General features: G+C 46.5%; 1 protein-coding gene across 10 annotated transcripts in view; it reads right to left on the bottom strand.

The window, feature by feature from the left end:
* The window catches only part of UNC5D (unc-5 netrin receptor D), a 261,651-nt gene that overhangs the window by 93,225 nt on the left and 143,531 nt on the right, over positions 1-24,895 (bottom strand). For 3 of the 10 annotated variants that reach the window (XM_021374796.1, XM_021374797.1, XM_021374800.1), the window contains exon 1: positions 7,695-7,785. The exons of 6 other annotated variants lie outside the window; for them this stretch is intronic. In XM_021374796.1, the coding sequence (XP_021230471.1) occupies positions 7,695-7,785 (91 nt within the window). Of the gene's footprint in view, positions 1-7,694; positions 7,893-24,895 lie in introns of those variants that run through there. One more of the 10 variants, XM_021374799.1, reaches the window with a different exon arrangement.

The following is a 24,895-nucleotide window of genomic DNA, read 5'->3' as shown; positions in this document are numbered from 1 at the left end:
TCTCCCCTCCTACAGCATTCCATCCCTGCTGGACTAGCAAAGGGATCTCACTCTTATGCGCAGAAAAGGTGGCAAACATAACGTTATTTGTATAAAAAACAGTGATTAGAAACTGCAAACTAGAGAAAGGCACTGAATAACACCAGAGACTCAAAGTCTTTTAATTATGCACAGAACTCAAACAGGTTCTGAAATACACAGCAGAGTTTCCATAGCCATGTAACCCAGTTTGACATCATAAACTACAGAGATGCAGCACTAATGCCAGAGATGATTACAGCTGTAAGAGGTTGAGGCAGCCCTCACTGACATCTACTCTCTGGTTTGTCCTCTGCTAAATTCTGAGTGCAACGGGAGCATGGGTCCACCCAGACCCGGATAAGACAACCCCACTAACCCCAAAGTCACAACGTGTCACCCCAACCTGCACAAACCTTCACACATAACCGAGGGCATCTCACAGGTGCTGCCAAGCCTTGTGGAGCCTCTTGCTGAAACATGCACTGTGAGAGGGGGGATTTATGTGCAGGGACTAATGCTGATCATGGCGTGGTCTCCCTTCACTGCAGTACTTCTGACTGTTGGACTGTGTGACCTTCATGAGGGCATTCCTGCAGTTACCGAAGTCAAATGCTACAGCCTGGGCTCCATCTAGAGTCAGGAAGTTTCTCTGCTATGTACTCTTCTCCCTCCTCCCCACAGCTTGTTGGGGGCAGTGGGAGGAAGGCACAATTGTTCCCTTTCCAATTCCTCAAGGTAACAAACGATGTTATTTATCTCCAAAAAAACTTTAATGCATCAACATCCACTGAGAGACCTTGGAAATAAGAATCCCCATCCTTGGGGTCTTTCCCTGTGCTAAAGTAAGCGCCAGGTCTGCATTAGTCCTTCTGATACCCATCATAAGGGCAGTGCTATTTGTTCTGCCATTCCTCAGAAAGGAAGCAAGGAGAAGTCAGCTCGAGCTGCTAGGTCACGTTTAGGATGACTCAAAGCAGAAAGCACCACACGATTTTTAATCAAGAATTAAAGGCGCAAGAAGACGAGCTCCCATTCAAATGATGGAGGCAAACTTATCGAGCTCAAAATAAGTGAGGTGCCACGTTAGTAACTCACAGATTCAAATCAAAATAGAGCAGGAATATTTAAATCATAGCCTAAATCAGATCTGTAAAAATCTTCACAGAAACAGGCAAGTCAAGCAGCAGAGTTATCTGTGGGAAAAATCTATTAGCAGTAATGGAATGATAATCCTCTCAGACTCATTGATGCTGACAGATTAAATACTCTAAATTCATCTTTTATTTTGTTAGCTCATTTGACACAAAATAAGTCCTACGTTTTTAATACAGCGGGAGCGGAGGGAGTTGGGCTGTTACTGCAGCAAATTCGGTATTAGCAGAACGCCTTCAGGTACTCAGTAAAACCATAAGCTGCTACCAAGCGACAGCTGGAGAAGGCTGACTTGCTTCCTCTCTTAACACAGTACCAAAGAAACTAAACTAACATTACTGAAGTTCCTGCTATCGAGAAAAGCTGAGAAGTAGGACTGATAACAAAAGGAATGCATGAGTGAGTACCTTCTCCCCACAGCACACAGTTAAATAACACAGGGAGATGCACACTGCCAACCTCCTCGTGTCGGGATGAGGAATCTCCAAAGCTGGAGCAGCCGAAAGCTCCACGCATCCCCTCCTCCCTTTGCACACAGCAGCAGCAACACAGCATTCACTGCTACATTGCTCATTCCCAGAAGCAATGGCCAGGCGGACTCCCCAGCACCCAAACTCACACGGGGATGCTCCGTGCTCTAAACAAAACCTGGCTGCAAGACAACTGGTTGTTCCAGTAATGGGGAGCTCCTGGCATTTTATATTATTAAACCTTTCCAAAGCTTTCCTGGGGAGATCTGGAAAGTTCCCGTTATACGAAGTTCTCTACTGCACAGCTCTTTGCAAGAAGTGTTGAGAATTTTGCTTTCTCTCGGAAATAAATACTGTACATCAGGCCTTACACCAGCTGATTATGGCTCCCCAGAGCCTGCCCTATAAAAAACTGGCATGGACAGAGCAGGCAGAAACATGAGAGAAATCTCCAGCACCTCAACTTGTGTGAGCCCATTTAGTGTAAGTTACGCCACGTTACTCAAGGTTGGATCTACAAATTTGACATGACTCTGTAGCATATGATGATAAGTAGGGGTGGTGGGTTTTATTTCCACTTGTGTTTATCCCTTCAATATTTTTCAGCTACTTTCCCTCTTACAAATAGGAAATTACTGATCATTCATCTATGAACCGTATTGGGAAGCTCACAAAGTCTTTAAAAACACATCGTCATCAAGGAAAAACAAATTTCAGAACGAGAAAGCTGCTTTAATGTATCAGTATTTCTCCAGGATCACTTCGGTCTGAGAGCTACACGATGTGCACAGCAGGCAGAACTCGGTTAGCACACCATGCTAAGGAGCACTGAGGACACAGATCCCTCGTGGATCTGCAGAACGTGGCTCTGACAGGGGAAGTGCTGCTGGCTGCCACCCAGCATTACTCCTGTGCTCTGAGCAAACAGTCCATGCTCTGTACAGCCAAGTTAAAAGATAAGAAAGAGTTCCAACTCAAGCCCATTATTATATACAGCAGCAAATACCTCGCAATTGGAAGCCGAAATTAATATTTCAAAGGGTAATGGCTTACCACGGACCCTTAGCGGTTTTAAATCTGGCCCAGAACACAGCTCACCTGAAGCATCCGTCACCATAAAAGTCACAGACACATCTGTTGAACTGCAGATCAGATACGGTTTTATATGACAGGTGGATTCAATTAATAGAGCAAATTTGTTTTCCTGTAATGCAATCTATTATTGGGAGTGCTGTAAGCATGGAAGCAATACTGGGAGAAACTATTCAGCACTTACAACAAGACTCCGGGTTTGCTCCTCTCACATTCACTGTCTGCCAGGACCCGAGCAATTTAATTTCACACGCAGAAATGCTCTCAGAAGAGAAGTCAGAGATCCACAAAAGCATTTATTGCTGAGAAAAAAGAAGATACATCCAACTCAAAGTAACCGCCCATTCAGCATAAAGGCAGAAAGCAGGAGTCCTGTGTGTCCTGTGCTTCTTCACAGATGCAAAGTTTGGACATTTTGCACAGGAAAAAAGTCAGAAGCATTTATTTAAGTTCTCCTATTGTTACAACAGGCTCCAATATAAGGAACAACAACACTCGCCCACTGACACTTTCTTACCGCATTCATTTTGATCACACTGGTCATTTCCAGTCACACTCGATAGGTTTCACCTATGGATAAGCCGTGCTCTTTTATTGCACCATTTTACGTAGAGAAGCACCCAAGGCACCTTTAAAGCACTGAAGGCATTTACAAACACACACCTGAGCCCAGCGGGCTCTGCCCATCGCCCCAGCAGAGGGAACTACACCACCCAGAGCCTGCAAGCAGCACTTCTCTATTACTGCTGCTCCTGGCTGGTGCTTAAAAAGAAAGCAAGGCCACAAAGAGGAGGTGGGAAGGGGGAGCCATCAAAAAGCACGAACCAAAATGATGAAGGCAGGATTTTGAGGCTGAGATTACCAAATCACGTACGTAACATTAGCAGCTTCCAGTGCCTACTTGGCAAGATGCTCTCAAATGTGGTTTACGGATCACGTAAGATACGATCAAGTATTAAAAAAAACACCTGCATACTTACAAATATTCATGCTATAAGGTGAGACGGCGTGATATAGGGTGGCAATTAAGGTTCTCTAAAAGTAGAAATGGAAGAAAAAAAATCAAACCATTTCACAGAAATGAAGCTGACCATCTGCTTCACTGCAACAGCGGCAGCTGCTGAAAACAACAGAAACAGCAGCCTCTGGTGTTAACATTCTGCTCCTTCCCTCTGACTCCACCTTTCCCCAGAAAGCAGGGCTGAAAATACAGAAAACATACATCAGATGGCCCTGCGGGATCCTTTGCACCATAAGTAATTTTCCATCTAAGCTTGTATCAGACTGTTGATGTTTGCATTCTGTAATTCGCTGTGAAACCACCGTCAGATTAGCTTCTCTTCTTCATTGGCAGCAGTTCATCCCGATACAGTCCCCTGCCTCTATGAAGATGGACATTTTCTTTCATAGCTTGGAAAGCTCATTTCATCCTTGTAGAGCTCGAGCTTCATTCTCTGCATCTGAAGCGATAGGAATTGCACAGCTCTGCAGCGTGTACGTGAAGCACACGCGTACGATGGATGAGCCGGGAAGGAGCAGCACGGCAACACGCTGCTTTCCAGGGAAGGGGTGCCCTGTCTTTCCAGAAATGAAACATTGCCCAGAGATGCATGCACCAGAAAGGAAGCACACGATGGACACGGTGTGCACCTCCCTTCCGACACGGGATCGTGCGTGTCACTCCCCAGCTTTCTGCCCGAGCAACATTCGGCAGCTGGCTGCCACGCTGATCCACGGCATGCAGAAAATGCAGCGTGCTCTGAGCAATGCAGGAACACACCCAAGTACCAGCAGAGAACAAATTGAAACAGCCCAAATAAGGATTAGTTGTTCCACAGTGGGTCCAAAGCCAATCTCACACTCAGGAGAAACCCTTCTCTCTATCTCATGAACTATATTACAACACGAGTGCAGCAATAGACGAAGAAAAGAGCAGGACTGGCTGGAAGCAATAACTGCACTGGACGGTGCATTAAAAAATAAATACATAGATGCACTGATGCTGTCAGTTCCAAAGTATGACAACAACTACGTTGTGATGGCAGCACTGAAATACCACTTTGAGCCCCCACATTTCCCATGGCTTTAGATAGGCTCATCATCCTCCCTCAAAACCTTCCTTTCTCCTCCTACACGAAGCAAGAGGATGGCATAAGCAAAGCAAGCTTGTATCTTCGTGGAGAGGAGAGGGAAACAACAAGCTGCCCAGTAACCAAAGCCCCCAGTCAAAGTTTCCTTCCTGAGCAGTTGTGAAGTTGATACAAACACTGACAGAGAAACAAAGGAGACCTGGTGCTCAGCACCATGAGTGGAGGGATGCTTCAAAGCTGGGATTTGCTGTACTAATGAATGCTTTTTCCTCTGGGATTGGAACAAAGTCATTCAAGAAACACGTACAGCACTCGTGGCTTTCCTTGATTTTTGTTTACCCCGGGTCTGCTGTTAATATTTCAGGTCTCCACTTCACTGAGATCCCGATGACACGCGTACTTTAAGATCAAATAAATCCATATGCTGACAGCGTCTATTCAATTGAGGTTGGCACATGAGAAATATTCCAGGTAGGAAACTGGTGAACGTAGTTGCAAATACTCAAACAGCTTTACTCTCAGCAGGGCACGAGGAACGGAGAAAGAGAACTGGAGACAATCTAATGCGACACCAGGCACAATATGCTTCCTCTCAGATGTAGAAATGAGGACACAAAAAGCCTCCCCGCTCCTGAACGTAGCACAAACTCTGAAGCAGAGCAGCAAGTCGGCATCGCTCTGCAAATAAAGCATCAACCATGGCTCTTGCACTGCTCTGAGCTGGTGGCAATGAAGTACATTGCCAACACGGAGAGAATCTAGATACACAAAATGAAATTCCAGCCCATTCATAATGAAGCAAACGGAGGCTCATCTCATTTGCATAAGTTTGTCATTAAATGCAAGGCAGAAGGTACAACCAGGACACAAATAACTTGCCCATCAGTCCCATCACTGCCACTGGATTCATTTCACCATCCAAATTTGCTCCTTTTATCTGTCTAAAGCAAGCACCATTCCTCCAAGAGCTCTGCTGTCCAGAACCTGGTTTGTCTTCAGGGTTCCCAGATGCCTTAAATTCACAGCTCTCCAGACCGTGTATTTAGAGCACTTTTTAATGAGAAAAAAAAAAAAGCAAATTTAAGAAATCCCCAAATTTCAGACTCAGAGGAGACGCCTGCTTCTACAGCTCGCTGCTCACTGCCGTGCCCGGTTCCAAGAGGGGCTTAGTGGAGCATCTTATTGCAATGAAACCAGAAGCGAGATGCAGTGGCTGCCAAGCAGCACAGCAGCAGCACAGGTACTACAGCAACAGGAGAAGGAAAATCCCTAACGATGCTTATTGACAACAAAACGCGCACAGATGTAGGAGCACGATGAAACACGTAGCTTTAGGCTTTAATATGGAGATGCAGAGCAATACCAGCATTCCTATTTTAGAGACATCTTTATTCAGATACAAGCGACCCAAAATTAGTTTCAATGCATCAGCGAGAAAAAAATATTAGCAACTTCGTTCTCATTTACAAATTCCCAATGCCTACGTATTGCTTGCTGTAAAATGAAAGCCCAAAGCTATGTACATACGTTCGTTCCAACAGACAAATGCAGCATGAAGGTTATCTACAATCATTTCATTTTTCTTTAAACTCAGTTCCAAACGGAATCTCGGAACGCTGTTTGTTTCAGGGGCAGCTTTTAGACAACTTCATTGCCCAAAAGCTCACAGCTCAGTGGGTCGGTGGCCGGGGTTCACTGCTTTGGCCAAAGCGACAACAGAACACAGCACAACATCAGGGCTCAGGGAACGCAGCCAGCAGCTGAACCCAAGGGTACCCTGCGCTTCCTCAGAGCAACACCCAAACCATCCTATTTCAGCCTGAAACGTCCTGCATGGGAAATTTTAGCTGAACAACTGAAACTCCTTCACAGCAATGGCCCCACATGGTTTGCAGTGACACTTCTGGGGCTCACAGGGCCCGACCCCAGCCTCGCTTCCTCAGTGCGAGGGCTGCTCCGGAGTTCTGCCGATGCGTAAAGCAAAGAGCAACCTCAGAGCACTGATTTAAACACGCACGCGTTCCCTCGTGGTCACAAATGCGTTTCGACAGAAATACCAAGAGATGCCAGCCTTCACCCGCTCTCATTGTTCAGTTCGCTGTTCTACGAGGGGTGCTTTTGCCAGAAGCCACCTGTGGCCCAGCCCCGCGCCGGACCCACGGGCGGTGCCCGACCCAGCGGCCCCACGGCAGCAGATGGAAGCACGGGCACGCGGGGAGAGACCTCCGCAGAGGGACCGAGAGAGCCGACAGAGACGGGGTTCTGCTCGGATCTACGAAGCCTGCTGCAGGGTTGCTCTGTAAGAGCGCGGCAGCGGGAGGGAACGCGCTGCGACGGGATCCGGGCAGCCCGCAGCACCGGGGGCCAACGGTGCGTGATGCCCGGCCCCCCCGAGCCCACCGGGCCGAGGTGCCAGCCCGGAGGTGGGGACGGCAGAACGGACCCCGAGCACGTACATCAATAACACCGCGCGTACGCGCACCCAAGCTCAGGCACTCGCATTCTCTGCCAGGTGTTGGATTCTCTCGCTGCCAGAACAGGCCACGATCTCCCGGACCCATCATTTCGGGACGGCTCGGCCGCTCCCCGCGACCGCTGCGGGTACCACAGCGCTGCCCGCAGCCCCGCACACGCCGCATTCCCGAGGATGCTCGGCAGCCCGGAGCCCGCAGCGCAGAGGTGCATCCTCCCCTGCCCCAGTTTCTCCCCGCAACGCGGTCCTCCCCCAGCCCCACTCGGGGCTTCGCCTTCCCACCGCAGTCCCGCGGGGTTTTGGGGGGGGGGGGGGTGCGCGCAGCGGAGCAACCGGTGCTCGGGACCGGGGGCTCCGGCCGCAAACTTGCCGGGGAGGGGTGGAGAACCCGCTTACCTCGCAGCGCTGCCGCGCGGCCGCACAGCCCCAGGAACAGCAGCAGCTCCAGGCGCGGGGCGCAGCGGCCCCTCACGGCCCCTCCGCCCATGCCGGCCCCGCTACTCCGCTCCTTTCCCGACCGGAGCTGGGGCTGCAAATCTCCGCCGGAGCCGCAGGTGGAGAGAGAAGTCGCTTCCCGCGTTGTCTATTTTTTTTTTTCCTGCTTTTCCTCCCCTCCCCTCGCCCCCTCCCCCGCCGCTCCCCACGCGCAGCGAGCCGGAGCCGGAGCCGTGCCCGTGGCCCCGCGCTGCCGCCGCTCCTCCCGCCGACTGCCGCCGAGGCGCCGCGCGCGCCCGCATCCCTAATGAGCCGCCCCTCCCCCGCCGCTAATTAGCCGCACGCGGGGCGGGGCCAGGTGCGTTGGGCAGCGCGCGGAGCCCCCCCCCAGCGCTCCGGTGTTCGGGGCCGGGCAGGGAACGGAGGGGGGTGAGGGGTGGAGCGCGTCCTGCCTCCCCCCCCAGCCCCGCTCTCAGCAAAGTACCGCCCTTCGCAGGTGCGCGGGGAAGCAGCGCGGCGGGCAGCACCCCAGCCCGAAGCGAGCACGGCTTGTGCCATCTTCACTAACAGCGCCCGGCGCTGGGAGCAAGCGCGCTTCTCCTTGCCGGGGGGGGCACTGTTGCACGCTCCCTTCCCCCCGGCTCGCCGCAAGCCGCCCGTTTTGGTACAGCCAGGCCAGCGAACCCAGGTGCGCTCAGGTCCGGCCGCTCCGCTCTGCCCCGACTCGGGCGGTAACGAGGCGCAAAGCGGCGTGCAGCTGCAGGCGGGGAGAGGAGGACCGAGCTTTTGGTGGCAGGGAGCCGCACCGCCCCGCACAGCGCCTCGGGACCCGGTTCGGCCCCGGTGGCACAAAGGGAGGTGCGCGGTGCGCGGCGATGCCAGCAAAGCGCTGACCGCGAGCTTCCTGCACAACTGTAGGTAAGGGTGAAGGGATCGGGTTTGTACCATCGTGACTCTAAAGCCTTCCTGGGGAAGCCAAGCACGGCGTGCTCCAGGTCAATGCATCACAACGTTGCATCAGTGCACAAAGACATGAAATCTAAGATAATGTATTTCTTCTCCTTTTGCCATTCTTTTGGAGATAAGCCCTATTTGCATTAGGCGTCAGGAGCACGGCAGTCAGCAGAGGGGCTTTATTTCCTTCCCCATTCTCGAATTCATCCATTAACCTCACCCTGCTCCACCTGCCTCACATGCTAAGGGTGCTCAGCTGCTCCCGTCAAAGTGCTTAGAAATCCCTGACCGGCGAGTTTGGGAAAAATACAATAGGATTAGTTACATGGGCTTAAAACGAAGGCTTGTCAATTGGTCCTGCAGGCTAGCTTTGTACTGCTTTCAGCTGGAAACAAATAATTAAAGCAAAAGGAATTTGTAAACGGAATTTTAAGAGAAAAAAAATCAATATCTGAGAACATCACATCAGAAGATCTCTTATTCCTTTTCTGTCATGCATTTGCCAGACCACAATGAAGAGCAGAGTGGTGAAGGCTGAGAGCAAGTCCATGAAAAATACATGTTCTTCAACAGCTTACAGTCATCTCCATGGCCAGTGGGCTCCAAAACAACAACAAACAGAAAACCTCAAAGGAACACAACCAGAAAGGCACACAGGAATGGTTTTGTGCATTACAGCATCTCCCATACTTTAAAGCCCTTGTATGTCAACACCACAGCCCTACTTCCAAGGACATCCATTCCATGCAGCCACGTGCTCCGAGCTCAGCTAATAGACTGTTTCTGCCCATGCCACTGAGTCAATGTTTGGTGCTTTGGATAAAAATATCCAGTTCTCAGTTTATAAAACTATTAGGATGGGAAGGAAGAGAGCATAAGCAGGAAAGGGCAGCAGCTGGTAACTTCAATCAGTGCACTTGACATACAAAGCAGCAAAGTGTTCTACAAAAAACCTCAGCGGGGAGAACGCGGCAACCTCTGAGCTGGTGAAATTGAGCTGCAGATGAAACCATGCGTTCCTTAAGCACTGATGCACACTGGAAGTACAGCACCTTACAGAAACAAAGCTCTAAATCTGCTCTGGCAGCCCAGTGAGCCACCTCTGTTAGAAATACAGTTGCAATTCACACTGAAGTTTAACCAGAGGGAAGTCAGAGGGGAAGGGAGGATCTGCCTTCTGATATCAGGGAGTGAGCAAGAAGAAAAGGTGCATCCAGAATTCATGGCATTACTGGGGGAAATGGGATAAACACTAATGGAGAAGCTGAGAACGCTGGAAGGAAGAAGTTTGTTCATCCCTCGCATTTCAAGGGTTACGTTTGGCAGCAAGCAATACTTGTTTTCTAACACAGTCCATATTTCACGTTTGGGTTTCTACATTCTCCAGAAACTGAAAGTCCAAACTCCAATGCTTCTGCTAACAAAGAAAAACTAAAAAAAAAAAAAGCAAAAAGGAACAATGCAAACCAAAGCAGCCTCCTGAACAGCTCCAGCCACATAAGCAGGCAGCACAAAAGCACCGAGCAGAAGGACAGACAGGATCTGCAGCCACGAGTTCTGCCTCCAGTGCACTCTGAGTGTGGTTTTTCCACACCTCTGCATCTCAGGTTGCACCTTGCACCATGCCACAGAGATTGCTGTAACAGAGTCTGTGGGTTTCTAGCCTTCATCCACATTAAACATCTGCTAAGTAAGTTTTTCTACCTGCTGCATGCCAGCACCCCAATAATTTTCAATAAGCTATACAACTACAGCCTGAAGGAAACAATTAAGAATTACCTCCTCCACAGCAGCAGCTCAGCAAAACGTTCCAGCTGAGTTTGCAGAGGTGCTCTCAGTCCCTCTCTCTCCCCAAGCTCAGGAGCTTGCAGCAGGTGATTACTTTTTGTTTCTTATTTGATGTACAGCCCTGGAGGAGCCCACAGGTGATTTGAGTTAAATCAGAATTCACATCACCTGGGGTCAGATAATAGCCTGGGGTTTGGGGAGGGGTGGTCACCACTGGCACGCTCTCAGGAATAGGTGGAAAGAAAGTGGCCTCATTTTGTAGCCCTTGCAACTAAAAAAAACATTCCATATTCAAATGCCACCTCAGGTGTAAGTGTACAACCGTATGCATAATGGATGTGATGATAAAAGGAGAATAAACGCGCCCACCCCACTGATGTATGTCACAGAGAACATTACACATGCACCAGTTGGCTCTAAAGCAAATATTCACACCTGTACAACAGGTAAATAATTCATGAGCAGGCAAGAACTGCCAACTGCAACAACAAATAACTAATGAAATTACAGTAAGCACTCTGAACAGGCTCTGCTGTAACGACACAGAAGCCAATAAAAACCCTACTTACTCTTGGCATATTTTGGTTGCTTATCCTTCCCCTTTCTCTCACTCACAATCCCCTAAACTAAATTGGATCTGAAAAATGGAGAAGATAAAAGCCCCAGAAGAACACCGTGCTTTGCCTCAGCACCTACTGCTTCTCTCAGAACCAGTTACAGGGCAGGTGAACCAGCGGGAGGTAACAGCTGAGTGCAGCATTCCACGAGACATGAACATGCAGAAACACAGCTGAAATTCATCCTGACCCTTTGCCCTTAAGTTTACGGTTGACTCTATCTGCCACTCTGCTGTGTGTTGAGTGCTGTGACACTCAACCCAGTACAGAGATGCACATCCTAGTGCAGAGCTTTGGACCACTTGATAGTTAAGGAGCACGGCACCCCCCCACCCAACCCTGTTTGAAGAATACACTGCTAAAGCAGCAATAAAAACAACAGCTGGCTGCTCCTTCTGCCCAGTCATTTCTCCATCTCCACAATAAGGGCTGGCTCAAAAGCTCTTCCCAGAGCACCACCCCCTCTGCAATGTGCAATTCCACACAACCCATCTTGCAGGCAAATGGCTGGGGTCTATCACAGACAGAGAGAGCAGCTGAAAAACCAGGGCATGGCATTTCCACTGTTTATAATATAGGAATTAAAATCCCAGATAACATTTCATCATTTTCTTTTCCTCTCTTGCAACATCTCTCTCTCTCCTCTGTATAAGGTGTTGCATTTCCTTTAGCAGTAGATCCATGCCTCTATGAGTTTGTCAAGACTTATTAAATCCTGTTATTTTATACCTGAAGAACAACAACATTTAGCAGCAAGATGCAATGCTGGATCTGGCCACATGGTACTTCAAAACAATCTCTAACAGACAGAGTAGGTACAGCATCTGATAAGTCAGTATAAAAGCATAACCTATGTGCATCATGGCAATCCATCAGCCAGTCACAGCCTGCATGCAAACCTGCTGCCAACAGTCCCATTTTCAGTTGTGTTTTAGAGCCTCTTCAGCAGTACTCTAGGAATTGCAAATCCAGGGGCTAAAAATACGTAGCTCATCAGCTCTGAGCCCCAGGTTTGTAATTTCTGTACATCATTGCTCACGCTGGATTTGCATCTCTGCGCATTAGGACATCTAGTGGCTAAATAATTTACTGTATATACACACGTACCTGAATGCACGATTCTGATTCCCTGCCTGGAAGCCCACATCTACTTCTCCAAAGCTTTCTGAGAGTGAGAGGATCTCAGGATTTCTGCATGATTGTGCCCTAGGATCTAACCCCAACTCATCGCTCCATAGAATGCTCTGAAGCGCAGGTACAAAGAAAGCGGCAGGTACATACATCAACTTCCACTTTATCTTTCATCAAGATGCCAGAGTAGCATGTTTACCTCTGATTCATAACGCAGTCTTACTCTTCACAGTGCACTTCCCTTTTCTTACTCTACATTTTTAGTAACTTAAAATGATAATACTTGTAATACTGAAACACAATGGGAAAGACAGCAATGATAGAGGAGTAGCAAAGTCCTAGGCAGCAGCAAGTGAGGATTTGCTCAAACACAACAGCTGTGGGCACAGAAATAAAGGAAAGAAGCTGCCTACCTTCAGAAGGCCTCAGGCACACAGGGAACTTCAGTGAGATGCCTTCACCTCCACTGCCAACCCTTAAATGAGAGCTGGGAAGGGGTGGATCCTGGCTCCATCCCTTCCATCACTCAGGTCATTGCATGCACCTGAGCTCCCTGGGCTGGCCCTGCCTTCCCACCAGGTGCTCCATCACTGCTTCAAGCCCTGACTTAGCATTTCTGCTACAATACTACTCTTTCATTTTGTTTCCACATTAATAAAAATCCACTTATTCTAAAGGATAAACCTCAGCGTTCTCACTGATGGGGAAAAATACAATTTGAAAAGCCCACGATGCTTCTTTAAAGAGTTCCATCCCACTTCCTTACAGCAGAGTCACCATTTGAGATTGTCATAAGCCATTATTTCTGATGAGTTAAAATCGATATTTTCCAAGTGATTAATCTAAGATGTAATACAATGGAACGATTTGCATTTTCTTATGCATTCAAAAATTAATTAATAAAAATTGAAAAACACCACAGAGAAAAGTTTGTCTGGTAAAGAAGTACGATGCTGAAGTGCTTGTCTTTGCATCGCAATATGAGAATATCAGCATTATGGATTAACATGCTGGGGGGGTGGGGATGAACGTTTGAACTTCAATAATTGATTTTAAAATTGTAAGGCATAGACACTTGGAAAATGTCATAATCTTAATACCTAATTCTCTCCTTGATTCATAATTTGAAGACATCAGTTGCACTTGAAGAGTTACCTGCAGCATTTCCTTCAATTGGACAAAGAAGGATTCCTCCTTCAACATTAATTACAGTTATTTCTGTGCCCTTTTGGATTTCTCCACCAAAATTAATAAATCAAATCCCTCCTACATTCCCTTGTCACACATCCAGGAGTTTCTGCTGTTGACTGCTGCTGGATTGCAGGCAGACAGCTCCTCAGCCTGCTCCAACCTCTGTAGAAAGAGCTCAGACTGCAAATAGAAAGCGTCCATCACCTGTTCTCCCCATCCTTTAAAGTCGCTCACTAAATTTCTATTCCAGATTTAGCATCCTGGCTCAGATCTTCCTCTCTGAACTTTTACTTGGGCCAGGAGGGGCACGAAAAGAAATAGATGATGCAAGGGTGAGACGTGCTTGGATTAGAGCGCGTGCTTGGAGAGCAAACAAAGACGTTCAAAAGCATCAGGACAGTAGACAAGCGGTTCGGTAGCTTAGCTATTTGTAATTTGTGGTTAAGCAAAAAGGAAAAAGGTACACATTCAATCACCAAGGGAATTCATATAGCAGCTTCTTCAGAACATTGTAACACTGCTGCCCAGAGCACAGCGCAGCTCAGAGCCGGGGGGTGCTGCTGTCTGAGGGCAGGAATACAGTTAGAGGGTAAGGGACAGGAGCTGTCCCACAAGCCTTGTTCTGCTCTGCCTTGGCAGGAACAAAGAATGTGAACGGTGTGAGCTACTTCAGCCTCAGCCAGAGGTGCTGCAGCTCTCAAAGGGCTGTTACTGAGCGAGTCCGGAAGCTTCCAAGCTTTCAAGTGGGAAGTTATCACTACGTTTTTCATCCAAACTTACACTGCACTGGAAAGCTAAATTCGCAAGGAGCTTCCTGGGGCAATTAGCCAGCAAAGCTGATGGATGCTCGGTGACTGTGCATCACTGCAGCTCTGTAATGAGATATGGGTGGATACAATCACAGGTCCTAAGACAATGGAAACCCATACGGGACCTTTAGAATTGGAGAGTTGCAAAAAAGGATAAAACCAGAAAAGCTCAGAATTTTATTTTATTTTTTAATATGGAACCTGAGAAACAGAAACATCATCTGCTAACTAGCAATGGGAGGATAATGCTCTGAGCTGGGGTTAATGAGATGGTCTGAGCTTTAGCCCAGGCGTTGCCACATGCTTCCTGTGCTCTGAGAAAGATGCTGAAGCAGGCACCAGGCATTTGCATTGCAAACATGTTTGGCTTGATTAGGGACACTTCACCCTGCTTTGATTTGCTGAATGCATTGGACTAATCACACAAACACGGCTCCTTTCTCTCCATTTTGCTAACTGATGCACCGAAGCCTCACAGTGAGTCATGAGAGATTATTTTTGCCCTAATTAAGTACAATTTTGACAGGCCTGGAAATACGCAGGTGTCACGTTATTACGTTACCTAATTATGCCTCTGAAATGGTCACATTATAATGACTCTTCAGTAACAAGAGGAAAAGGGGAAGAGAACTCTTTGCATTATTATTTTCATCTTAATCTCCGGCAGAAAAGCAGAGGGTGACCACCCAGTAACTATTGCTCTGAATTACTCATAATTACCAACGCATTGTGAAACTCAACTGTTCGATGATCTCAGGTGTGAGTGAAAGGAAGCAGCAGTCGAGCAGTTCCTCAACGATTCAGACATCATTTCAGCAACAATGCAGAGGAACAATACAAGCACAGTTTGGTGCGAGTTGGATCATTTTCTGAGAAATGCCAGTTGACATTCACCAGTCAAATACCAAACAAGGAGATAAGCCGTTCTCCCCACTTCGTGTGATTGAGCAGCCAAGAGCTGAATAATTGGCAGCTCCCACCGTTCTCCTGACACAAGTTTGCTAACCTCTTGCCACTCCCTGCTAACCCCACCATTAGCAGATGGCTGCACGTGGTTCTGCAGCTTGGTGCGTGACCCCAGCGATGCTTCCCAGGCTGCATCAAGGCAGAGCAGCCTCTTGTGCTCTGCTCTGGGGACTGCAGCAGACAAGCATGAACCTCGATAACTCATTCCCAGGCGGAGGTCACCGTAGCAGACAAGCAATGCCCTGTGACATGTCCCGCTGCGGTGCTAGCCAGGATCTGCTGTGATGCACAGGGCTTGCCAGGAAGATTTTGCCTTGTACCAGCTCAGTCACATCTGGAAAGATGGAGGAGCAGCTTGTGTGAATGCAATGTAGGAAGGATGGCAGATAACAGCCATCCACTCACATCTACAATCACTTGAATATCTTGAAGAGAAGCTCAAGAATCTCAGAGCCGTGGATTAAAAAAAAAAAGAGCTAAGTATCTCAGACAACTGTAATTTAAAGAGCACATCAAAGGATCTGTATAGCTCCACCAAGAGATGAACAAGCGCTGCGTGGCAGTGATGAGGCAGTAGCTGCAAAAGACAAGAGACTTAAAGGAACTTGCTACAGCTGAGCAAGCAATGCAATTGTGCAGGGAGAGATGAGAGCTACACAAAGATTGCAACCAATTCCTGCACTGAGAGGAGATTCCAGCAAGAGAAGCTGGTCAGATATTAGGTTTCCCCATGCTGAATGAGAGCATGCCCTCTGCTAGTCGACACAAGCTGCTCAATCACCACATTTCAGCTTCAGTGAGTTCTCATATACTCACGCTTGTTCCTCCATTTTTTTGTTTTAAATGCATGGCAGAAAAAAAACAACCCCCAAACTCTGTATATATACAGAAAAAAGAAAGTGATATCCATTGGTTTCATGGGCTGTCCTGCCAGTCTTTGTATTTTCAACCTAACCCAGCATTCCTTGCCTCTCGTGTACCATGCTCTCAATACTGTTAAGAAGAACAGCGCCCTGATGCTCGAGCTAACAAACCTGTCACATGGCTTCAGCCCAATTCGGGTTGGGTTCACTCCACTACATTTGGGCAATTTAGCTTAAAGTGAAGGTGAATCCCACTGTATATCCCCTATCAGCCAGAAGCATTTAGAGGCTGCTTACTGGAATGAGCACTTTCTTTTTATTTCCAGCAGGTGTGGACAAGAGGAAAGCACTAACCTATACTTGCATTTGATAATAATCAGCACAAGGTTTAGTGTTACAGTCTGCAGCATCAGAAACCCAGCCTATAGGAAGGAATGGAGAAAAGAGCCTGTTCAGCATTTCAATAATCCCTTTACTATCAAGAAAAACATAGCTTCTTTCTCGGATGAATTAACCTATTTCACCTGTCAAGAACAAGCCCTATAAATGCTTTACCAAGGTTTGACACACACGTTACACTGAAAATTGACAAAAGGAGTCGGCTGCACGGAATTAAGCAACCTCTCCTGAAATCAGCACCAAGCACCAGCTGTTTTTGCACCACCTCCAAAAGGTCCCTTACGTTTGTGTTCGTGCAGCATCACCTGGCAGAATGAAGCACAAATGGGACCCCCGGTGTGATAAGAGCAGTCCTCCTGCACGGTACGTGTACAAACCCTCCCAAGTGAGAGCCAGGCCAGCTGAGCCTGTCCCTGCAGCGTGCAGATCCAACGGCCTGCTCAGGGACAGCCACAGCAGAACGTTGCCAGCGAGAACGGCATCACCCACAGCAGAAGCAGCTCGCGTGAACAGGACCCTTCCTGGGGGGCTTCCTGGTGAAGCGGAATCAAAATCCGCGCCAAATGACCGCAACGAGGCACTGAGACACAGGCAAGGCAGCTCTAAATACGGCGCAGCGCTGATGGGAGCGGCCATGGTCGGTGCAGGTCCCCCCCCCCGTGCTAAGGAACCGCCTCCCCACACCGCAGCACCGCGCACCCGGGTGCATTCCCCCCCTCCACCCCCAGCATCGTCCGCCGCTGTAGCGCGGTGCTGCCGCTCCGCAGCGGGCCCGGCAATTCCGGCTCCGTGCAGTAGAGGGAAGCAGCAAGCGCCGTAACGGTGACCGGCCGCTCGGCTGTCACGTACTAAAGACTTAATTATGTTCTCAAACGAAATACAATGAACTCTGTCATAAGTAATCACACAAGAGACCATGAAGTCAGTGGCTTAGTCGGAGTGGGCTTCTACGAAAGATAAAGTTGAATTTTCTCTGGCGACAGGGAAAACAGTGACCTCTGAAAACGAGGCAGCGGGATGCGGGTTTACTGCTTGCCTGTTGTGGTTCTGTTTGATAGCTTTGCTTTATTTATCAAGGCCTGAGTTCAAATGTTGATGTTTTACCAGGACAACTTACTCAAAACAGTTTTCTCTGATCTTGAAGGTGTCTTAAGAATTTAGTTGCAACTAAATGCACGGAAACTGTCAACGGTTGGCAGGTAGCATAGGAGGAATACTTCACTTACAACATGTTTGAAGTACTTCACACAGATCCTACGTTCTATTTGGATGCGATTTACCTTTGCACAGGAGTTGGGCACTGCATGAAGCTCGGGTTCAGCATTATTTGGTGCAGCACTTACCATGGAGCTTCTCCTTCCACCTCCAGACTCTGTGCTTGGAATTTTCTTTCTGCCACACAAGCAGTTGAAGTACACGGTTCCTTGATCGTGCTATAAAGAAAAGTTATGAGAAAGTGAGGCAGAATGTGACAGAGCACACAAGGATAATTATGACGTTATTAAAAGCACACGTCACGTGATGCAAACCCAAGCGGCTTCGAAACACGGATTTTGTCTTTCCTCAATGCACGAGATAAAATAAAATGAACTGCTGTTTCAAGAAAGAACTAAAGGTTAAAGGATAGTAATTACCAATTATTTAAAGGGTAGTTGTAATGAACTGCAATAAAAAGATGTCATACTTTTAAGCCAGATACTCTGTTTTCTAACGGGGAGCGTGACACTAGACTAATATTACCAGAGGACTGCACTTGAATTAGAAGCAAAGCTGTGACTTTCTAGAAAGTTCCCACAGTAACTGGGAGTCTATGGTGCTTCATCTCGCAGCGCTGTCTGTGCTCTCTGGATTAGAATGTGGGCATTTTTCTAATAAGAAGTTGGTATTTCATGTGCAGTTAAACACAGACGTTCCAGGGAGCCCAGGAATTTCGCAGAGTAAGGCATAAACCCATTTCTTTCAGTGAAAAGTGCACTGCAAGTGACAATGGCATGCACAAATGAAAAGAACAAGCTGTGTGTTACGTTATAGCCTCAAAGCCAAGCGTCGCGTCAGGCATTTAGAGCACGGCACTCAGCAAGGGAAAAAAAATCATAAATCCAGGAGAAGAATTACACTGGATGATTTTCTTTCCCTCTTGTTTCAAAGCCAGCAATGACAGGATATAGAACACTTCTGTTCAGCTTCTAAAAGCTACAAAACACATATGAAGGAATAAAACGAAGAAAAGCACAAAAATTAATGAGGAAATTTCCCTCTTTCAGAAGGTTTTTATCGGGGAATTCAACAATTCCGGAATCCTAACTTCAGCCTTGCTGAGTAAGAGTAATTATTTTCCCTTAAGTCAGCTGACTGCTTTTTTCTTTTCATCCATTGTCTTCCCTCGTTATTTAGGACATCGTGTAACTCTCCCTGATTGCGCTACGGTGTTAAGAGAATGAAATTCCAATTTAGAAGATGCTTAGTACTTGAAAACTTCTGGCATGTTAACTTGCTTAAAGGTAGATGCCTGCTTTGATGTGTTGCTGTGTCACAGCTGCTTCTTCAAAGAGAGAAAACTTCCAGAAATAAAAGTTGGCGATGTGCAGTTTCGAAAATGAAGCTTAACCTCAAGTCCTGTGTGAGTACATTGCCTCCTTGAAATTCCGGTGCCCTTAGAAAGCTGCGTCGTGAGAATTCAACCTGTCCTTAGAGGGAATTTTCATTGGAGAACGCACTCCTCTTTCACCAGCCATTGACATTATCAGCACCTCCATGTGTCCTACAGCCACCACTGCAACGTGGTCTCCTGGCGATCTTCGATGGAGAGGGAGAACAGGCTATTGTCAATTAGAAACTGAATTGGTGAGTAGGAACAGGAACTGCAGAGAGTTCCTAAGATGGCAGATGGAAGAGAAAGCAAGGCTGTGCAAACAGCAGATTCTTTGATAGCCAGCCTTTACTACAGATAAGGCAGGACTCGCTATCCCTTCCCTGATTGCTCTACCAGGGAGCAGCGCAGAGATAAGGAACCTTTGGCTGGCTGGGGGCTACTATTGATCTGTGAATTCTGATATGTGAACTTTGAAGTTGGAGCTTTGACTCTGCATGGGGCATAGAAGAGTGTGTTCAGAGAGCTGCCAAAAGCTTCTCATCTACGTAAGCACTCAGCGCCAGCACTAATCTGATGCAAGATACTGAAGAACTAGCTTCAAGTTATAAACTTCCTTGGGTAACACGCACGGCATAGTGGATAGGAGATGCTTCCCCACAACAACAGTTGTTTCTCAGGGCCAGGCAACTTCAGTCTTTCATGAACTCTGAATTGCAAAGCTGTTGAACTGTGAGAGGGGGATGTTTGGATTCTTTAACCAGCTCTTTATCTGAAGTCTTCTGCTCACAACACTCAGTTTTCTTGTGATAGTGTGCCCAGGCCTGACCCAAACCTCTCTCAAAAAGAAGTATTGGTGTAATGAACTCTGATCATCTTGCATTCCACCCCGCAAAACCTCAGGTTTCCACACAGGGATTCCTAAGACCAGTGACTGGAAAGCAAGGCACAACCCCTGCTACTTCAGTTTTAGCCCATTAGGGACCTACCATCAATGTCCATAGATATTGTATGTCTTCACAGACAGCTTACCTTGGAACTCCCAAGTGCAGTTACTCTAGCCAGCAGATGATTAATATGTCATCAAAATAGTTCTCTACCTTTTCTCTCACATCAGATGAAAGACATTTATTACCTTGTCCTTTTCCAGTCTGATGTTGCAGAGACGCCAGACTAGGAAATCTAACCTCTGCTGTTCCATATTGTCATTTTAATTAAAGCCATATCCTGTAAAATGCTATATGCTGCTGAAACCCTGATAAGATCCTATTATCAGAAAGGAGCAAATTCGTGATGCTATCTGGGCCAGCCCATGATTATCTGCCAGAACAAAAGGAATGTTATTAAACAAACTCTGTTAGATCACCGCGGGAGGATAGAACGAAAATCCAGCTCCAGAGAAATCCCTTATCTCTCTGGGGTCACACCTGCAGCACGCAGTTGCAGCTCTGTGCTGAAGGTGGGAGCAGAGAAAAAGAGGAGTTGCTAAGTCATGTTGTACTGGGGAAAGTTTTGTTCCTTTTCTACAATTTAGTACCGGGAGAGATACAAGCGTTAATATGAATTAACTCCTGGGAGATGATAATTTCTTAAATATATATTTCAAAATCCTCATTACAAAGCAGAGCGCCTACATTTGCTTTTCTAAACACAGCCATTACTTTTTAGGACACAAGGAAGAAAGAGTTACAACATACATCTAAGGCTTAATGATCTTCTGCGAAACAAAAGCAAGAAGAGGGAATTGGGACACAGCAGTTCCTTTACCTTGACTTCATTCTTCCACTCCTTTGAGGAAGCCAAATAGCATCAGCCCCCTCGAGGTGGATCCCACCTTTGTGCAACCAGAACAAACATGCAGCAGCCCTACACTAGCCAGAAAGCTGTGTCACATCTTTGAAGTCTGTCAGGTTTCTTGGTACTACAGGCATTGAAAGCAACCTTTCAGTTTTTCAGATAGTTCCACTGCATGCGTCGTATTTCTGCTCTTCCAAGCAAGCACTGAGCTAATGCAAGAGAGCGAGCTAGGATGCTTGTCCCATCCCAAAAGCTACCTAGCTTCTCTGGCTTCACCATTACCAATAGACAGGTTCTGAATCAGAGAAGACCAAACTACAATCTGACTATCTTCTTCATTTTTATTTACTCTCTCTCAGTACACGAGTGGCAAGGATAGCCCTACCATGCTACTCAGTTATTGCTTAACTATTCTCCTCTGCTGGGGACCCTAAATAAAGAACTTGGACTACTTTGGGAATGGAGTTACTTAGGGGGTCTGCACAGACCATCACAGACTACTCTGGCTTTGTTAGTTACTGTTCATCAGAGGAGCTGTGTTAACTCCCATGTCCATACTCTTGCCTGCTATGAGAACGTCCTCCTATTTTAACACTGCCAGGTGGCTTAATGCAGACAGCTGGTTCTACTTAACTACTGCAATGAGTAGAAAGCACCTGTGGGCCCTTAGCACAGCTCAGCTGGAAAACTAGTTCCCTGTGCTCGTGGAGTTACTGCAAATTCTGTCTCTGCCCATCCTAACAGAAAGGAAAGGATTCCCCTTTTTTGGGAATGCAGCCCTTCCTATCAAACTTTTGGGAACTAGAAGCACAAGTAATAGCAGTTCAATTGGCAATAAAGGGCTAGAAGTAAGGTGAAGGACTTCGGGCCCCAAACAAGGCTTAAACTGAAGATGTAAGACAGAATACAGTTTTCTGGTCAGGTGCTCGACTCAGGGCATAACCAGCGTCTCTAATATGTGTTGCTTTATCTCCAAAAAACATGAAAGAAAAGTCACTAAAAGGATTTGGCAGCTGATAAAAAGAATATTCAAAATAAACTAAAGAACAGTAGCAGGTGTATTACATAAATTCCTCAGAACTTAATGAACTGGGCTTTAAAAAAATAGTTTTATCTTCTTCATCCATATGCATTATGATAGGATAACAAATGCAGATACAATTTAAAAGGGGTTCTGGTTCTGTTTGATGTGTTTTCAGCCTTGCTTCAGGCTGCAGCAAAACCTGATGCCCAGGCCCTGCCCGATGGACTTCCCATTGCTCTGTGCTGTAGCAGCTGCACCTATTGCTGGAGGGAAGGGGGATGTGCAAAGCCTTCTGTCACAGGCACTTTGCACCACCTGCAAGCGAGGTCTAGAAAGTCTCACAGAAAGGAGCCCCGTGGTCTTCATTTAACTAGGTCGTATCCTAACTCCAGAGCTTGGCTTTGACATTGTCTGCGTGAGAGTGAAGAACTTCGCTTCCACGCTTCTTTGCCTAATGGCTCTGTGCTGGGCTTCCCGCTAAGGGCACGATGCTCTCCTGACGTTTTTTGATGTTTGAGGAAATAGGAAACAGCTTCAAATTAACAAACTGTGAAAGTATCGCTGCTGTCTTGCAGCTGGCCCTGCCAATCCTTAGAGTTGAGGCAGCAAGAGTCCTTTCTGAACCAATACTATTTGGATTGCGAGAAGAATTCCAAGGGAATTTTAATGTGTGCTAGATGCAAAGACATTAGTGTTTCCCTCCTGGAAGTTCAGTGATGAAATGGAAAAATGGCTTTTGAATTTCATCCAGAAGTATTTGTACACAGTAGTTGTTAATAGCATTTGTTCCCTATACTTTAAATGAGAAGCAAAGAGCTATTACAGTGATGTGATTCTGGTAGCAGGGATGTGGTAATTGCTAAAATCTGCTGGTGAGGGGCTGTAGAAGCCTTGCAGATTTATTTTAGTTAAGTCATTTGCCATCCTTCCTAAAATTGATTTTGATCTAAATAGATTTTTTGTTCACAGACTCTTAGCTTGTATCTCTCCATTCACTGATATATGATGCTATTTGACCACTTTAACCTTTACTTCTATGTGATCTAAACAGTGCATGCTTTCCAATATCTGTCTTCCAGAAATGAATGTTACCCTTCCACACGTATATTTTTCCTACTACCTTGAGCTTCCAATGCCATATATGCAACTCTGGTTCACCCATGTGAGTATCCCAGCTCCTGTCACAAACAGATAAGTGTTTCATTCTTAATGAGCAGGTAGGGAAGACAGAACAAGTCTTCAGACTAACTGGCAACATTAGTATTTTGTGAACCTTGTTCATTTCCAAATCATCCTGAAATATGTGAAATACTCTTTTCAAGATCAGGCAGCTGAGTTCAGAGATAGGCAGAAATGCACCAAGTAGCAGGGAAGGGCTCTCTTTGGCAGCGTGCTGGTTGACTCTGGCCAGTGGCATCTGCGTCAGAGAAAGGTTCCAGATTCCATCTCAATTTCCCACATTAATTCTCGCTTCCGGTAATTTCTTGCAGTGATAATGCTTCTACAATTATTGAAACTGAATTTCCAATTGAGAAACACTTTTGCGTTTCAATTAGCTTTTGTCACGTTCTTTTCTCAAAAACCTTCAACAAAATCTTGATATCTACCCAAGCATCGAGCACTGCTGAGTATTAAACTTCAACTGCTACAGAAGGAATTCTGCTTGAACTCTGCTCTAAAAACACAGCAAATCACCTTCAATGTAGAATTAAAAAAAAAAGCATAGCTTACTCAAACAAAACAAGGGGAAAACACAGAAAAAATGAGATTGTATGCAGCATAATTAGCCAGAATATTCAGAACAATATCTCCTCTTTCAAAAAATACCAAGGGACCCTAGCAACTTAGACCATCTGCTTTTGCTGTTGCAGTTGGCATGCGTGCACCTGGCTTAGAAAGCTAAATAAGATACAAATTAACATGTATATCAGTAATAAGATCTATGGAGAATTGTGTTTTCAAAAGATGGAAATGAAGAGTTAACGGAGAAGGAAAGGCAGGATGGTTTTTCTTCCTTCAGACCCTTCAACCAACCCACTCCAGGTCAGGGCTTTGCACGCAGGCAGTTGCTCCTTTCAGCTCATCCTGCTGAGAGAACAGATATTCTCATTGGATGGCTCATCCACCGAGCTGACATTTCCTAACGTGGAACATTGTGTCACTAGCACAAGATGGCAGTAAAACAAGAAGCTCGGAAACAACGACAATCTGCCAGCTCGACTCCGCAAATAACAAGACTTTGTCTCTTCCCCTCCACCAAAGCCAGCAAAGCTGCTCTTAGCCCATACCATGGATTTCCCCAGGTGAAATGCAGATGGACAGAGAACTGTACAAATCATAGCAAGCCTAACACATAATTACCTACTGCGAGGACCAGAGGCAGCCCAGATAATTCAAAGCTACTTACCAATTCCACTACCAAAAATAAATAAATAAAGCATAAGCTGCTCCAATTCATTACTGTTTATTCATCCTTTGAGTGTACTACACACAGCTGTTAAATGGCTAATAAATTCTTCCCAGTGCAGCGAGCAGTCCTCAGATTTAGGAGGACTTGGCCTCTTTTTTGGCAACACCTAATGGCAAGGCACTTCTGCACGTGGGAGCAGAGGAAGCCCTGCTTTGGACTGGGCTCACGATACAATGTCCTATTTCCTTTCTCCAGGGGAGCTGCAGACATTTTGAAGCATACTGGGGAGCTACTGCAATATCTACAAACTGAGGAAAACCTGCTATTGCCTTGAGAGTTGTTTATGCCAGGGAATGTGAAAGCCCATTGTCATATTGAAAAGAAAGGCCTAGATTTGAATACAGTTCTACTGTGCACGCTGTGAAAAAATCCCTCTGATAAGAAAACACTTTTAAAGAAAGAGAAGGGTAAGAAAGCAAAGAATTGAGCTTTTTTTTTTTTTTTTTTAGATTTTTTTAAAAAGATTCTATACAAAGAAAAAACAAAATAAATGTCCCACAAACCAAGGGCTTTGGAACAGGCAATGTTCTTTTAGAAAAGGCTTCATTCCCTTGTGGCATCAC

The sequence above is a fragment of the Numida meleagris genome, chromosome 21 (assembly GCF_002078875.1).
Source record: "Numida meleagris isolate 19003 breed g44 Domestic line chromosome 21, NumMel1.0, whole genome shotgun sequence".
Taxonomy (NCBI): domain Eukaryota; kingdom Metazoa; phylum Chordata; class Aves; order Galliformes; family Numididae; genus Numida; species Numida meleagris.
Note: the sequence above shows the minus strand (reverse complement) of the source record. Positions and strands in the feature narration are given on the sequence as shown.